The sequence below is a fragment of the Lemur catta genome, chromosome 14 (genome assembly GCF_020740605.2).
Source record: "Lemur catta isolate mLemCat1 chromosome 14, mLemCat1.pri, whole genome shotgun sequence".
Taxonomy (NCBI): Eukaryota; Metazoa; Chordata; class Mammalia; order Primates; family Lemuridae; genus Lemur; species Lemur catta.
The window spans coordinates 23,705,348-23,722,309 of NC_059141.1; the positions used below are offsets into that span (position 1 = coordinate 23,705,348).

Below are 16,962 nucleotides of genomic sequence, written 5' to 3' on the forward strand. Positions count from 1 at the left end.
TCACTCTTAAAGGGGTTAAGAGTGGGCACACGTCCGAGCAGACTGTGGCACTGGAGTTTCTTTGGGTTTCTAATCAGCAAGTGACAGTACACTCCAAAAGGGGTAGGAGTGGGCACACATCCCAGCAGACAGTGACACTGGGGTCTCTTTGTCATCCCTTTTACTCGTCTGGCCTCTCCTCCTTCATGATGTCTCTTCTTTTTTTCTTGACCAATGGGGATGTTGTCTCCTTCCAGCTGTCAGGCAGGGGGAGTTTTTCACCTTACATGGTCAGACCCAGATGTGTTGTGGTGTCCAAAGCCCATGGAGGGGAGACTGTAATTTATAATGTGCCCTGTGTTGTTTTTGTTACCTTTCTTGTGATAGTTGTAGCTACCCTTATCTTGTTATGGTTACAGTATATTCTCTTACTCAGTATCCCATTTGTTTACATTGCTTGCTTTTGTATTTTCTCTGCTCATGTCTCACTTTTCTAATACTAACATTCCATGACACAGCTACCCTTATCTTGCAGTGTGTGTTTTACTCAGGGTCTGGTTTGTTTACATGGCCTGTTCTGTACTTCCTCTGCTCATATCTCACTAACAGTACTACCTCCTATTTTTGTAGGTGAGACTGATCTGACTGTGGCTTGCTCAGGCAGGTCAGCATGAGTCCTAAGTTTCTTCCCTCAGGTTCAGTGCATTTAAAAAAAAAGAAAAAAACCTTTCTGCCTTTCTGCTAGCCTGTTGGGATAGGCCCTTGAAAATACATTAAAATTAGATTGGAAACCACAGAGTTGAAATGGATGTCTGCATCCTTTCAACAAATATTTATCGAGCATTTACTGTGTGCCAGATATTGGTTTGGGCACTAGTTATAACATGGTGAACAAAGCAGGCATGGTGCTAGCTCTCATGGAGCTTACATATTAGTGGAAGAGACCAACAATGTAAATGTAAGTAAATAATTATAAATTGCTAGGCTGTGATTGGGTGGTATACCTCTTTGAAGAGGTAAGAAGCTGAGCCAAGAAAGATATGATAAGAAGACAGTCATGCTGAAGGTAAGGGGAAGAGAATTCAAAGTATAGGGAGCAGCATTTGCAAAGGCTCTAAGGTAGGAAAACGTCAGGAAATGAATAAAGGCTAGTGTGGCTGGAGCACAATGAATAAGGGGAAAAGTGGCAAAAGATGAAGTCGAAGTGGTAGGCTGGAGCCTTTGAACAGAGCTCAAAGGAGCTTGAGTTTTATTGTGTGTGTGATAGAAATCATTGAAAGATTTTAAGCATGGAACACCAAAATCCTATTTTTTATTTTAGAAGTTCACCCATTCTGCTGTGTAGAGAATGAATTGGGTAATGACATGAGTACCAAGAGGACAACCAGTTGGGACACTATTATAGTAAATCAGGTGAGAGATGCTGTTATCTTCAAAAAAACTGGTGGCAGTGAAGATGGAGAAAAGTAGACAGATTAAGACATGTTTGGGAGGTAAAATCAGGAAGACTAAATGATGGATTAGAGGGGAAGGAGGAATCAGAGGGATATTCATGTTTCTGGGTTGAGCAGTGGGTAGATAGATCATTTACCAAGATGAAGAAAATCAGAGGAAGAATAAGATTTGCAGGGAAGAGATGGTTGAATAGAGAATTCCATCTTAGACAGACTATTTAGGTATCTTTGCTATATATCCAAGTTGAAATACTGATTATCAAGTGCACATAAGAACTTGAAGCTAAAAGGAGAGATTTGTGTTGGTGATACACATTTGAAAGTCATCAGCATATGGGTGATATTTAAAGCCAAGAAATGGACAAAAATGACTGAGAGATTATCTGGCTTGATGGTTATCACCATTGAGTCTGTGGCAACCAGTGTGGTTGAATATCTTTTGGGGTTCAAAGCATTAGATTTCAGTAATTCGGTAAATGAACTATCCTTAGATCTGCAGATGGTCATGTATTTGTCACCGTATGTTGCCCTGAAATGCCCCATCTCGTGGTGGAGAAAGAGAAACAAGATCTCGTGTCCACAGATGCTCCCTGGATCAGGCTATTACACTTGCTGGTTTCTATTTTCAGCGGGCTGAGGGCTATGCCAATTTTCTGCCACCTACAGGACAGACCATGAAGCTGAAGGAACTTGAGCGGCCAGCTGTCCAAGCATGGAGCCCAGCCAGCCAGTACCCTGTGTATCTGGCCACAGGTATGGTGATACTGTGGATTAGGATTCATTAGAAGTATATAGGCTGAGGGGAAATTTAGTATCTAGAATTCTTTACTGAGCATCAGAAAAAGCTTTCAGATCATCAAAAGGTGGGAATGGCTCACAGCATAAGCAAGGGGATATTAGATGTTTTGGGATACTTAAGGGTAGCCTTGGACTCTGGCTCAAGTCTAGGCACCTTATGCTTTCTTGCTTTCTTTGGAGTTACCCTTTGAGAAAGGATATACCTAGTCCTCTCCTGTTCCTCCTCCTCTCTACTACTTAACCCTTTTATACCATAAATCTGTGCATATATTGGTGTTCATATGCTGCCTCTTCTTGACTTTTCTTGTGCCTAGGAACATCTGCCCAGCAGCTAGATGCCTCCTTTAGCACAAATGGCACATTGGAAATCTTTGAGGTTGATTTCAGGGACCCTTCTCTGGACTTGAAATGCAAGGGAGTCCTTTCTGCCTCAAGCAGGTACTATGTCTGAACTATTAATGGGTATACATGGCAGATCCTGATGAGGAATCCTGGGAGTAGTGTGTGCTTCTCAGGGCTCATGAGGAGACAAGTGAGAGGAGAAGGAGCTTTGCCAAGTTGGAGAGAAGTTAACTCTGGGCTTATTTTGCAAAAGGATTTTGAAAACAACCATGCCCAGCTTTCTGGTCAGCAGCAGCAGCAGCAGTTCAGGCAGAATGCATGTGATAGAGATACCTCACACAAGCCTGGACCCACGTGTACCTGATCTCTTTTTGAACCCGGAGATGTTGGCTCCTTCCTCCCTTGACTTTTGTGAAAATAACAACCTTACACAATATCACCCTCTTCTGTCAACAAAGGAGAGAACGAATGATCCTCTCCTCATTGCTATTTGGCACTGATTGGCTCTCATGGATTTCATGGCTCTGGCAGTCTTACAGGGCTGTGTACTGTCATTCATTGAGCACATATATTCATGCCAGACATTGTGCTATGGGCTCTGTATGTTTTATTTATTCCTCAAATTAAGCCTGAGCATTAGGTATCATTATTTCCATTTTACATAGGAAGGAACTGAAAGTCTGAGAAGCTAGGATTTAAGTCTAGGCCTATCTGAGTCTAAAACCTACCTTCTTCTTTCCATTATTCTACTGTTCTTTTAAAGGTTTTGTAAAAGTGGAGCTTACAGTCTGAAGCAATGGTCTCCAGATTTTTATACCATCAGAAAAAATGTGAATATTTTTATATGCAAGTTATATGTTCAATATAAATAACATACAAGTATTGCTATACTATTAATAAGGTACTATTTCTATCATTTTTAGATTAAAATATAAATACTTCTCTTATAGCCCAGTGAATTATCTTGTCCACCCTACTTTAGAGATTACTGGTCTAGAAGGCAACTTTCCATCTAATGATTGATGAACTCCTTGTGCATTTCTTCATCCCTCCAAGAGATTAGTTAAAATATTTAGGCAGAAGTACACTCTTCTTTCTTTTCACAGATTAACCTAATAATGAAGGGTTAGTTATCGTTTGCCCTTTCTTGAGCCCCTATATCACTTTACAACAGCGTCCCTTACTTGCAGTTTTTTACATCTTTTTGTATTTCCAATACCTGTACCCTTTGAAGAGGAAGCATTTGGATATTTACCAATAACGATGAGATATTCTTAAGCCCTGAGAAAGCCTTTCAGAAAGGGATCCTGAAAGGAGTGAGCTAATTCAAGAATGTTTATACTCCTAGAGATAGGAAAATAGGGAGCAGTGAGCAAGGGCTCTTATCCTCAATGAGCCAAGCTAGAGCTTCATTACAGTAGTGGCTCCTTAGGGCTAAGGGTTTATTCCTAAGAAAGAGGCAATATAATTGGTTAAGAAACCTTGAGAGGGGAGAGGAGAAGAGAGGAATAAACCAACTTGATGGGTACTATGATCACTATTTGGGTGGACAAGCACACGTATAGCCAGGACTCAAGCATTACAGAAATGATCCATGTAACCTAAAACATTTGTGCCCCCTTAATATTTTGAAATAATAAAAAAAGAAACCTTGAAACTGAATTCTAAGATCCATGTGGGCAGAGATTTTATCTGTTTCATTCACTGCTCTATCTCCATCACCTGGAACAGTGCCATTATGTTTAATAAATATTTGTTGAATGAATGAGCGATATTAGAAGCGTGTGGATTACTAAACTAAACATTCATGTCCAACACTTCAGTTAGTTATATTTAGTCTTCAGTTAGTCTTAGTGACTTAAGAGCTTTTCAAGGGTTAGTTTGAATTTGGGAGTCATGAACTTTACTTCATACTCCTGCTCCACTCTGCAGAGATTTGGGGCCAATAATCAAAATAAATATTTAATACTACACTGGTTTCCCTGATCATCACCTAAGTGCACATTTGGGAATAACACCAATTGGGTATTGGACAGAGGTGGGGGCTGGGGGGAAGGGATGGGTGTATACCTACTTGATGAGTGCGATGCACACTGTCTGGGGAATGGACATGCTTGAAGTTCTGACTCGGGGGGATAGGAGGGTATGGACAATGTGTATAACCTGAACTTTTGTGCCCCTATAATGAGCTGAAATAAAAAAAAAAACCACTGCTGATAGTATTTCATCTCTTTCTTTTTCCACCTCTGTAACTGTGTTTGAAGACTGAATCTCATTCCCAAAGACCTCAATCCCAAAGGGATTACCTTTGACACAGTAGTGACAGAGCCTTTCTGAAGAAATCATGTCACACATCCCAGTATCTAAGACATTTCGTTGTCTTCCAGTCTGGGTAATGTCACCTACTCAAAATTCAGTATCATAAACTATTGACCAAGATGATCAGGGTAGATAGAAGGCTATTCATTCTTTGTTTTATGCTTTCCTCTTTCTTTTCTTTTCTATGTCATCTTCCACATAGTGTAGTGGAAAGCACAGTTGTGTTGGGCTGTAGCCTTGACTATAATACTAATAGACCTGTGTGACCTTGGGAAAGTTAAGTCAGTTATCTTAGGTTTCCTCATTTATGTATAAAGAAGAGGTTATACAAGATGACTTTGAAGAACCTGCTGAGACCCAAATTCAGGTCCTATGTTCAATCTTTTCTTCCCTTTTATTTCCTTCCCTTTTTCTTTTTTTTTTAAACCTCTTCCTGTGTCTCTCCATTATCAACTAAATATACACCTTTTAAAATCTTCCCCCTTCCTCTGCCTGCTCTTTTCACTAAACCCATGCCTCACCCAAATTTGAATCCTGAAGGTACCCTCATCCTTAATCCACGACGCGTCAGAGAAATATCTAGAGATATTGGACTGAGAGAGAAACATTCTGAAACACTGGTGTGGCTGTAGGACTGAAAGAGAAACGTTCTGAAACACTGGTTTCGTTATAGATAAGGGACAGCCTCAAGCTATAAATAGACAGAAGAGAGTGCATGGATAAATGCCTCTGTATGCAATCAAAATCAATATGAATTAGCATGTGCACTGAAGCAAACAATGTTTGGTTTGTTAGATGAATTTCACTCAAGAAGAAAGGTTTCTGGGAGAATAATACATTATGTCATTGACTGAGGACATAGCTGCTGTGGCTGAATGAGGTGAAAAGCCAGTGTATGGTCTGCTGTACTTCACCCTCTGTCTACACTGAGCTTCTAGGTCTCTGAGTGGCCTCCATAATCTCCACGAGACCCATCCTCTAGTAACCTGGAAAAAGTCAGGGATCTATCTTCTATCATTCTACCTTTGTCTAAATTCTAGCTATTTGAAGAGCACTGTGCTTTGTCTTTGGGTACCTGTGTAAGGGAGAACACTAAGCAGAAAAAATCATTTTGCATACTTAATTTTTCCTATTCTCAAGACTTGCCTTTTTTTCTAGAGGCATCAAGATCATAGAGTAGAGAGAACATGGGCTTTGTTGTTGGATAGACATGGGCTTTGTTGTTGGGTTCAAATCTCAACTCTGCCACTTACTGTTCTCTTGGGCATGTTGTTCAACTTCTCTGACCCTGTTTTCTCCACTATAAATTCAGGATTCATAGTAGATACATAGTAGTTTGGTGTATAATGGGCATTCAGAAAAGGAGCTTGCTTCTCAAACAGCCATTGCTCCATTCATTCTCCAGCTTGAGGTACTGCCTTTACCACTCTGTTTGCCTTTTAAGGAGACTTGGATTTCCCTAGATGTTTTGGCCTGGATGTGGACAAAGTCTTTTTCACTTTAGTTCACTAATACAAGTTTGGGATTTTTGAAAAGGAACTGTACTAAGCAAATGAAAGCAAAATCCAAAACAAAGACATGAATAAATCATGGAAGAATTTATACAGCATATGTGTCTAATCGTAAGGTGCTGAAGTTTGGTGTCAGAAGAGCTTAGCTGCTACAGCATCCTGATCTCACAGGCCTTGGTTTATTCTTTTCAGCCTTGTCTCTTTCATTTTGCCAGAAGTGTAGTGATGAGCTAGTTGTTAGGGCCAGCTCTATCTTTATGAAATTCAGCTTCTTCCTTTATTGGTCTAAGCTGATGTGCAATCTGATGCACTAGTAGAGTGGTTTTCAGCCCTTGCTGATTGTTAGAATCACTGGGGGGCCCTTCCTAAAAAATGTAAATTCTGAGGGCCTGTCTCTGGAAATACTGCTTCACTAGGTCTGGTGGGAATCAAAGAACCTATGTATTTAGGTACCACCCATCATTCTGTGATGCCATATAGTCTCTATCATTGCCAGCCATTATCTTGGGAACCTCTTTAGCAGAGAATTCCAGCTACATTCTCATGTTTTAAATGTTCCCACCTTCCTACAGAACTCTTCATCATATACCTTCTCCTTAAACTTCTCAGTTCCTATTTTCAGGCTAAAGGCAACCTTTTTTGTCTTCTAACTTTTTATTTTTTATTCAAACTTATAGGAAAGTTGAAGAATAGTACAGTGAACAATCATAATGACTTTCAGTTAAAGTTATTAGTTAACATTTTGTCATATTTCCTCCCTTTCCTCCCCATTCCTCTACTCCCTTTCCCTTTCCACCTTCCACACACACACCCGACTATCTCTTGTTCTCTGTCCATTTGCAGAGTAGAGATGATTGACACTCCTTGAGCCCAACTTCAGATGGAACGATCAAGTCTCCTTTCTTGCTTAGCTTGACCCAGGTGTTCTCCATATCAACCTATTCAGGTGCCAGCTTCACCCTCACTAGGGTGAGGTGGTTAACAACAGAAATATGCTTTCTACATGCAAACAGAAAATCATTCTGTCACACCCTGTGTGCTGCGTTGCAGCCACTTTAAAGTAACTGCCCTCTTCTTCAACCCTTTGGTGACTCCCCCTTGAGGTCTCAGGAACCTTTTGCTCTGATCTGTATGCTCTGAGCTTACTGGGGTCACTGAATCCTCTCCATTCCCATGTAAGTTTTCTCACTGGCCATACCTTCCTTTGGTTCCTGTGTGACCTACTATGGGCTCCTGTTGACATGCCCTCTGCCCCCACTGAGCTTCGATCCCTGGATGACATAGCAGCCTCCTGAGCTAGTACGGAAAACATTCTTCTGCCATGTTAAAATCAGTGCAACCTTAGAAAACAGCCTTTCTGACAGTAGCCTCATAGCTAGCATTGTGTCAGCTCTGCTGTTTTGCTTTAGATGCTGACCTGGTCTGAACTAGTGCTCTGCTCTTTGCTTCTAACAGGCTGGCTGTGCTCCAGTGACTGGCCAAAGTTTCTTACCCTGTCACCCCACTCAATTTCTTTGCTCACTGTTCACAGGGTGTGGGAATATTCCATTGCTAACTGATCTTGTAACATCATTTGGTATGAAATCTGGCTTCTCTAAAGAGCTGTGGAAATGTCCTTGGCTAATAGCTATGAAATGGGAGACAGACCACCTGTAAAGTTTCAGGGATTTCACATGCCTTCCCTAGGGGTTTTGCAGAGGACCCAGACTTGTCTGCAGGGGATCCAGAGTCCATCTTTTTCTTCTGTGCAAGACAATAGCAATATCTTGTTAGAAGCTTCCTCAGAAAGCCAGAAAAGTTTCCCAAATAGGGCATTTATCCTTTCATGTCTGTAGGGCTGGCCTATTGCAGCCATATGGCAGTTCCAATGGGCCATTCACATGGGAGAGGCATGGGGTAGGGAGGTCCTTGAGTCTTTTCTCACTTCCAGTTTGATAGTGAAGAGAGGGCAGCAATTGTTGGTCCAGGGAGATTGCTTCTAATCAGTTACAGAAGAGTTTGGATCTTCCTTTCATTAAGAGGCAGTATTTTACGAGCTCTAGAATAATATGGGCCTGACTTTGAACCTTTGACTCTGCCACTTCCTAGCTGTAAAATGGGGATAAAATTACTAGCTCTGTACAGAAGTTTTACAACTTCATTGTGCCTCAGTTTCCTCAAATCAAAATGGAGAAATAGTAATACCTCATAGAGTTGTTAAGTATTAAATCAGCTAATACATGTTAAACACTTAAAACAGTGTCTGGTACATACTGAGTATTCAATAAGTATAAGTTATTATTACCTATTTGAGTTGTGAGGATTAAATGAAGTAATCTATTTGAAGTATTTATCATAGGGCCTATATAACCCCAATGTTAACTTAAAAAAATGTATATATATATACACCTCCACATAACTCAGAGGCTGTAACTTCCTTGCTTCTACTATAACGTAGATGAAACAATTTTTCAGAGGAAGGGCAGGACTGGGCAGAAGAGACTTCTCTTCAGTGTCTGGGAAATGGAGACAGGTCTCACCTAGGGGTGGAGATGCCTGCATAATGGCAGAGGTTGACAAAGATGCCTGTCCTTTGCTACTAACATGGACTTAAGTTGGTGCTGATGTGAATTCCTCCTCTTTGTAGGTTTCACAAGCTGATCTGGGGGAGCTTTGGCAATGGGCTTCTGGAAGGCTCCGGGGTTATTGCAGGCGGCGGGGACAATGGCATGCTTACTCTATACAATGTGACCCACATCCTGTCTTCGGGGAAGGAGCCTGTGATTGTTCAGAGACAGAAGCACATGGGGGCTGTCAGAGCCCTCGACTTTAATCCTTTCCAGGTACTGCATTTCAGTGGGTCAAACATGGCCAAGCCATGGAGCAACAGGTCTGAGTGGGAGCATTCACTTGTGCCCCAAGTCTGTAACTCCGAACTCTTTCCAGGCTGTTACAGGGGAGGCATTTGACAGCCCCAAATGTGGGCTCTTTCCCCATTTCCTGTTCTCATCACTTCCTGGGTGTGTCTCCAAACACTGTTTATTCATGCAGGGCAACCTCCTGGCCTCAGGGGCCAGTAACTCTGAAATCTTCATTTGGGATTTGAATAATCTAAGTGTGCCAATGACTCCAGGATCCAAGTCACAGGTGAGGAGTTCCCCTTATCCCCACCCAGCTGCTGCTTATAGTATGCAGCTGGTTATCCCAGGCAAAGCCTTGAGTTCTGGCGCCAGCCAGAGCACAAGAGATTTCAGGCTTTATCACTGGAGGGCAATAAAGCTCCACAGACTAACATGCTACCAGCCAGATGAGAGCTGGGATGGAGAGTCGGGTAGAGGAAGTATGTGGGGTGGTTGGTTTGTGGCCGTTATCTATTCTAGGAGTTTATGGGAGAGAGATGAAGTTTGGGGAGAGCAAAAGACATTGAAAGAAGGAATGGGAGTGCTATTTATCCTAGTATAGCTTTGGCAGGGTTGGGTAGGACCCTGGGCTTGGAAGAGAGGGAGCAAGAGTACAGCCCCAGACATAACATTGTCCTTTTCTGGGAAGGCTTAGCTTTGTTCTCTCTGTACATGGCTTTCCTATGCAGTTGGGGTCTGGCGTGTCTTCTGTCTCTGAATGTGCCTATCTGTCAGTCTGTAACTGGGCCTGTCTTTTGCTTCCTAACTTTTCTCTCTTATGCTTACAGTACCATGAGGTAAGCTAAGTATGAATTTGATAGCATCTTGTGGTTTTTGTTTCTGCCTCACTCTCTCTTGGGTGGCTATGATTTCCTTCTTCCCTCACCTTCTTCCTTCTCTCCCCGTCTTGTCTCTGTCTTGTCCTAGACAAGAGGGCTGTTTTTAAATCTTTATTCTATCCTTTCAGGAGAACTTTGGGACAGGGGTAAAACCCAAGTGTGCCTGCCTTTCCCTCTGCTTCTATACTTGTACCCTAAAGGATCCTCCCTAGAAAATTCAACTCCCAGCAACCCGAAACTGTCTTAGTTTGGGTGATCCCATGCTGTGGGTGGTTCGGAGCAGAGGAAGAGCAGATGTCATTAGATCCAGGGGATGATAAGTTGTCATTCTCCCTGCCGCCCAATCCTGCCTTAGCAGCCCCCAGAGGACATCAAGGCACTCTCTTGGAACCGGCAAGTCCAATACATTCTGTCTTCTGCTCACCCCAGTGGCAAGGCTGTTGTGTGGGATCTCAGGAAGAATGAGCCTATCATCAAAGTCAGTGATCACAGCAACAGGGTGAGTAGTGGAGGCCAGAACACAGTCTTGGGCTCTGGCTTCTCTCCTGTCTAGCAGTTGGAGCTGTTCTGCCCCAGGCAAGGGTTCTGCTTTCAGCTGTTGGACATGTGGATTCAGCCCCTTAGCAGATTTCCTGCTGAGAGAGAAAACTTAGACAGAGCTGATCTGGAGGTTTCTACCATTCCTTACTTATTCGTGGGCATCACCTACTCCCTGATGGTTGTGGTGTTCCCTGTCACATGGAATAGACACAAAACCTGTCCTTAGAGTGGTTCCATTCCAGCAGGGCATAAAGGGTTCATAATCAGAAGAGTCAGGTTACATCACCCATTGGGACCTTCTTTGTTCACAGATGCACTGCTCAGGCCTGGCCTGGCACCCAGACATAGCCACCCAGTTGGTACTGTGCTCAGAAGATGATTGTCTCCCGGTGATTCAATTGTGGGACTTGCGCTTTGCCTCGTCACCCCTGAAGGTGCTAGAGAGCCACAGCAGGTAGCATCTCCAATACCATCCACATCTTTGGAGGGAAGGTGGGCATAACTGACCTGAGCAGGAGGCAGTGAATACCTCCTTTAGCCACCAAACATCCTCCCTGGCTTTAAAGCCATTCCAGTGAACATACAGTCACGCATTACTAGTTTCAGCACTAACCAAGAGGAGTTCCTTTGGACCCATAACGGAAAAGAGCCTGAGATTCCATCTAACTTCCAGATATGGGAGTGGGATGGGGTCATGAGAAATATTGAAGCCAGTGTTTAGTCCACCGGGGAGAGTCCCTAGGCTCTGATCTGAGGATAATGTTCATTTCTTTAGGTGATGAGCTTGCCTCCTCTGAGACTTCTCCTTAATAAAAACAGCTTGACTCCTCTCTCTCCTGTGAACAGGCCTGCCCCTGAAGCTGTAGCTCTTGGACCCACAGCAGAAGAAGTGACTCCATAATCTATTCTTTCTAACCAAAGGCCTATGTTGCCTTTATATCTCCTTGGGGACTTTTGCGGGTTAAGGTTTTCCCTACCCTCCTTGGCTAAAAACACCATAGGGATCAGTGTTTGCATGCTTCATACTGATTCATAGTCCCTACTCTCTAATCACTGAAAAGCAGGCTGTCCTGCAGTGACCTGTGGGAGGTGGAGTAGTGCAACACATAGTGCATACGCTCTGGGGTTTGACTTGGATTCTGGCTGTGCAATTGTCTGAAAGTTAACTTTTCAAAGCTTCATTTTCCTCTTTTGTAAGATGAAATCAGACCACTCATTTTATAGGGCTGAGATTTATCTAAGACATGTAAGCACCCTACTCATAGTAGGCGTTCAACAAATGTTAGTTCTTCTTTCTTTCCCTTTTTAGGGGGATCTTGTCAGTGTCTTGGAGCCAGGCTGATGCTGAACTGCTGCTCAGTAGTGCCAAGGACAACCAGGTCTTGTGCTGGAACCTGGGGAGCAGTGAGGTAGGCTGGCTCTTCTGTGGGCATGCTGGGATGGGAGATGAGACGGCAGCAGAATCCCAGCTGTAGCCATGTGTTTTGGGTTTTGTGGACTGTGTGGTCCCTAATGACTCTGTTCCCTCATATTAGGTGGTATATAAACTACCCACACAGAGCAGCTGGTGCTTTGATGTGCAGTGGTGCCCTCGGGACCCTCCAGTGTTCTCTGCTGCCTCCTTTGATGGCTGGATCAGTTTGTACTCTGTGATGGGTAGGAGCTGGGAAGTCCAGCACATGAGACAGGCTGACAAGGTTTGAAGGGCTTGGTGGAGAATGCTAGAGGGAAGGGACTACCTCTATTTGTGGGAAGAGAGAAGGACATACATCCTGACAAGAAATGGGGACTATCAGAGACTGGGAGACCAGGTCCCTGGGTTTGGGAGGGCTGAACCTTTGCTTTAGTGTTCATCTTCCTGGGAGGGTGTTAGTTTCTGCCACAGTACAAAGGAGTACACAGTAAAAAGGAGGCCTTCACCTTGACTTTTATTATTGGATGTTCCCTGTAGTATTTCAGGAACAGTGGATCTCTCTGGTGGGACCATTATTTCCAGAGTATGAACTGTCTTTTCTCTCTCTCTCCTATAGATCCATTTTGTGCCACATTCCATTGTAGAATTTGAATGTAGTAGGCTTTCCCAGAGCCTACTGCATGGGAGTCCCACCCTCACAACCAGTCCCCGTCCCATCCCCATCCCTTGGAATATGGGAGTCTGGCCTTTCTAGGTCAAATTGGGTATCTCAAGGATTCCTCCTAAAATGGAGTTTGTAGATTGAGTTCGTAGCTAAGCTGCCACTTCAGGCTAGTGATGCAGATGTCTTTTTTCCCCTAGATCTCCTCTTCCTTCAGCAAAGGCCAGCCTCTCCCACCATTGCAGGTACCAGAGCAGGTGGCCCAAGCATCATTGATACCTCCCCTGAAAAAACCCCCCAAATGGATTAGAAGACCTGCAGGCGTTTCATTTGCCGTAAGTGCAATGAGTGTATGGCTGTAGTTGTGTGTGTGTATATGTGGCTGTGAAGCCTGCCATGTGCCCAGCATGGAGTTAAGTTCTCTAGGAGCTTTATTCCCACTGCATCTGTCTCAGATCAGGTGCCTCTTTACCTTTCAAGCAGAGAGTTACTATTCCTTCTCTACCCCTTCACCCATTCCACACCCTGTTTGCGGTGCCAGTTCTGAAAAGGAATTGTTTTGCCTTAGACCTCTTGCTTACGGAGAACAGCCTGCAACTCTATCTGAGTTTTCTCTGACTCTTTCATGTCTGGGCTGGTAGTAAGGAATACAAAGGAGGAAAATAAAAATAGATTTCATCCTCTGCTCAAAACCTTTGAGTCTCCATTGCCTTATAGACTCAAGGCTAAATGTGCACAGGGCATCACTTCCCTTTCCAGTCCCATCTCATTCTCATGTGTTCCCTATGCTCCAGTTACATGTGACTCCTTTCTGTCTTGTGAATAACTTCTCAGCTCCCCTGCCTCTGCTGTGCTGTGCCCTTCAGCTTCTCTCCTGGGCCCCCTGACTCCTACTGCAGCCTTTTAAGGCCTCCCACTTAAATACAACCTCCTCCATGATGTCTGTCTTTAACCCTAGTCGAAATTAACCTTCCTCTATAATCCCACAGATTTATACTCCTGTAATGATACATTCTAACTGCACTAAAGTTATTTATAAACACGTGTGGAGACCCTACTAAGTAATGGACTCCTTAAGGATAGGGACTATGTCTTATTCATTTTTATATCCTCAAAACAGTGCTTCTCAAATTTTAGTGTGCATATAAATTACCTGAGGATCTTATTAAAATTCAGATTCTAGTTCATTCGGCCTGGGATAGGGCCCAAGACTCTGATTTTTCCAACAAGCTCCTGGGTGATACTCTTGCTGGTCTTCAGACCAGCACTTCAGGGCCCTGAAGTACCTAGTACAATGCTTTAAGTATTAGATTTGAATTGAAGACATGTATAAAAGTAGAAGTTCTTATTTTCAAAGGAAACAGTTTTATTAAGGAGGTAAGATTACCACACTCAAAAGAGGCAGTGAGCTTAAGAAAAAAAGAGGTAGGGAGGTGAAGAATTCTGAGCTCAAGAGGCCTGAGTTCTTATCATAGATCTGTCATATATTAGTTGGGTAACCTGGAGCAAGTCACTTAACCTTGCAGGACTTCAGTGTTCTTATCTGTAAAACAGGTATAGTAATGCCTGTCCTGCTTCAGTTAGTGAATTGATATGAACCTCAAATGAGAATATATGTAAGCACATTGTAAAACTATCAAGTACTATGCAAATCAAAAATTAAAATGGTTTTGTTAGTAGTAAGCTGTGGTATAGATTTTGTGCTGAGGAGTTAAGATAAAGAAGAATTCTAACTGGGAAAGTTCACTAGGGAGGCAGAGATTAGGAAAAGAAATAGTCAAGAGTTAGAGAGTAAAGCAGTAGTTGTCAGCCTTGGCTAGACATTGGAATAACTTGAAGAATTTAAAAAAATACTGATGCCTCATCCCACCCCCAGAGTTTCTGATTTTATTGTTTGGGGTGTGGCCTGGTGACTCCGGATACCTCTCCAGGTGGTTTTAATGTGCAGCCAAGGTTGTGAACTGCTGGAGTAAAAGGAGCCATTCTAAGCTCCTATTCTGTGCCAGGTGCTTGTATAAAGTATCTAATTTGATGAGTAGGATGCTCCAGGCAGAAGTGGTGTTGTGGGCAAAGCTACAGAAGCAGGAATGCACCAAGCATTGTGGAGATGTGGAGCAATCACATAAATGAACAGGAACGAGAGATGCTGGGAAAGATGGGTTTGGCCCTGATTTTATGAGGTTTTGTGCACTGCAGGCAGAGGAACTTAAGCTCTCTCCTGTGGCTTTGTGACACCGTTATAAGCTCCTGAGTAGCAGCAGGGGTGGTACAAGCAATAGAGTGGTAGTCTAAGGCTTGGGTTAGAGGAGGGAAAAAACAGAATGCTAGCAAACGATTCCAGTAATCTAGGTGTGCTAGCATGGAGGAGACCTGCGTGAGAGGCAGTGAACAAGAAGAGGTAAGATTTTGCTGCCTGGCCATAATGGGTACAAAGGCTTTGAAAATGCTTCGGTGTTTAGTGACTGGGAGAATGGTGGTAACAGGACAGGTGAGCAGAAGATGAGTACAATGTGGTGAAGTTTTAATATGATGATGCTAAGAGTGCAGAAGTGGTTTTGGTATGAGGGCACATTTGATACTCAATTCCTGATCCTAGTCTACTCCCAAGAGCTCTCTTATTATTGATTTCCTATCCTAGCGATGACCAGTAGATAGCCTCCCTGTGATCCTGACTTGGTGTTCATTTTTGGCTTAAAGGTGTAACCTTTACCCTTCTTGCTTTTCCTCACCAGTTTGGAGGTAAGCTGGTTACCTTTGGCCTCCGCAGCTCCCCTGCCCATCATGTGCCACAGCCTTGCCCCCGCCTAGTCTTCATCAGTCAAGTCACCACAGAATCCGAATTGCTGATGTGGTCAACTGAGCTGCAGAAGGCCCTGGAATCTGGAAATCTCCTGAGTTATTGTCAGAACAAGAGCCAGCAAGCTTCTCTGCAAAGTGAAAAGATGCTGTGGCAGTTCCTAAAGGTAGAAGGCCTGAAGCTGCTCCCCAAAGTCTGGAACTACAACCCCTGTCAACTCCAGGAGAGGCACAACCACATTGTCACCCAGATTACAGAGGCCCTAACTCTCATTGCTTTTTCCCCCTACACTACACCCACCCTCTGGACACAGAATCTTCGCCCTTTACCAGAGGCTTATAGGTCATTCATGAAGCGGCTAGGGAAGATGGAGAGTACAAGAGATGTTTTCCTTTGTTGCTTCTATTGCTGATGTCCTAGATACTTTACCAGAGCCAAGGTGAAGGTTTTCACAGGATCATGCCAAAGGGCAGGTAAGGTGATGAGAAGGAAGAAGAAAGGAAGGAAAGAGGAACAGAAGAGAAGGAAAAGATTTGTTTGAAGGGTACCTTGTCATAAGAAGGCTTTGAGTTTGTTTAAGGGAACCCAAGACAAGTCCCTGTGGGTGGGCCACTGTACTCTGGAGGCGTGGATTCAGTTTCCGTTCTAATTTGATTTCAAATTGTATATGACATCAGGAGGAGTGCTATTCCTGTCAAAGGAAATGAACAAGTGAGAGATCTGAAGGAAGAGAGGGAGCTGACTGGTCGGGCAGTGGGAGGATTATGCAAATCTCTGGAATTGTAGAGAGGAATGCCAAAAGAAGGGTAAGCCGTGTCCAGGGGACCTGAGAGGGACTCAGAGTCTGAGCTTTAAACATAGCAGAACTTTATGAAGGTAGACATTGGGAAATTGGGAAAGAGAAGAAGGATTTGAGAAAGATTATTGATTATAGAGTGAAGCTAAAGAAAGAGGTGGAAAGAAAAGAGTAAGAAATATGTTCCTATTATAAGCAGGCTGCAAGCTCCAGGAGTGATGAGGTGGGAAAGAGAACAGAGGGAGTGGGCAGGAGTTCAGCCTTTACACTACTGAGAAAAGGAGACAGCAGTACCTACGGGACAGAGGGGAGTCTGGTTTAAAAGCCACCCAAAAGCTGTCCATCATGATGGTTCCTGAAGTCAAGTGTGGATGAACATTTCCAAGAGCATGAAGGAGCAGGGGGCCCAGAGAGACTGTGAGAAAGATCATTGTTAGAATTCACGTTCAGTGTGGAATAAATGAAGGTCTAGGCCAGCTAACCCAGATTAGGGGGGCTTCAGGAAGGCTTGTTCCTCAGCATTTGGGACACTGAGTGGGAAGCTGACTTTATTTACTATATCCATGCATCTTCTACCAGGGGTCTTCTCAACTAAACACTCAGACTCTCAAGGCTACTGTAGGCTACATTTGG

At 43.5% G+C, this 16,962-nt stretch overlaps 1 protein-coding gene across 13 annotated transcripts in view; it reads left to right on the forward strand.

Moving 5' to 3' along the window:
- SEC31B (SEC31 homolog B, COPII coat complex component) overlaps window positions 1-16,962 on the forward strand; it is a 34,489-nt gene that overhangs the window by 1,526 nt on the left and 16,001 nt on the right. For 7 of the 13 annotated variants that reach the window (XR_006739270.1, XR_006739271.1, XM_045568619.1 and 4 more), the window contains exons 2-12: window positions 1,301-1,392; window positions 2,100-2,186; window positions 2,546-2,669; window positions 9,030-9,225; window positions 9,434-9,529; window positions 10,477-10,620; window positions 10,973-11,115; window positions 11,971-12,070; window positions 12,197-12,358; window positions 12,937-13,071; window positions 15,469-15,699. Coding sequence is in view for 11 of the 13 variants with exons in the window: in XM_045568619.1 (XP_045424575.1) it covers window positions 2,108-2,186; window positions 2,546-2,669; window positions 9,030-9,225; window positions 9,434-9,529; window positions 10,477-10,620; window positions 10,973-11,115; window positions 11,971-12,070; window positions 12,197-12,358; window positions 12,937-13,071; window positions 15,469-15,699 (1,410 nt within the window). In the remaining 2 variants the exon portion in view is untranslated. Of the gene's footprint in view, window positions 1-1,300; window positions 1,393-2,099; window positions 2,187-2,545; window positions 2,670-9,029; window positions 9,226-9,433; window positions 9,530-10,476; window positions 10,621-10,972; window positions 11,116-11,970; window positions 12,071-12,196; window positions 12,359-12,936; window positions 13,072-15,468; window positions 15,700-16,962 lie in introns of those variants that run through there. The other 6 variants (XM_045568621.1, XM_045568624.1, XM_045568620.1 and 3 more) reach the window with 6 other exon arrangements.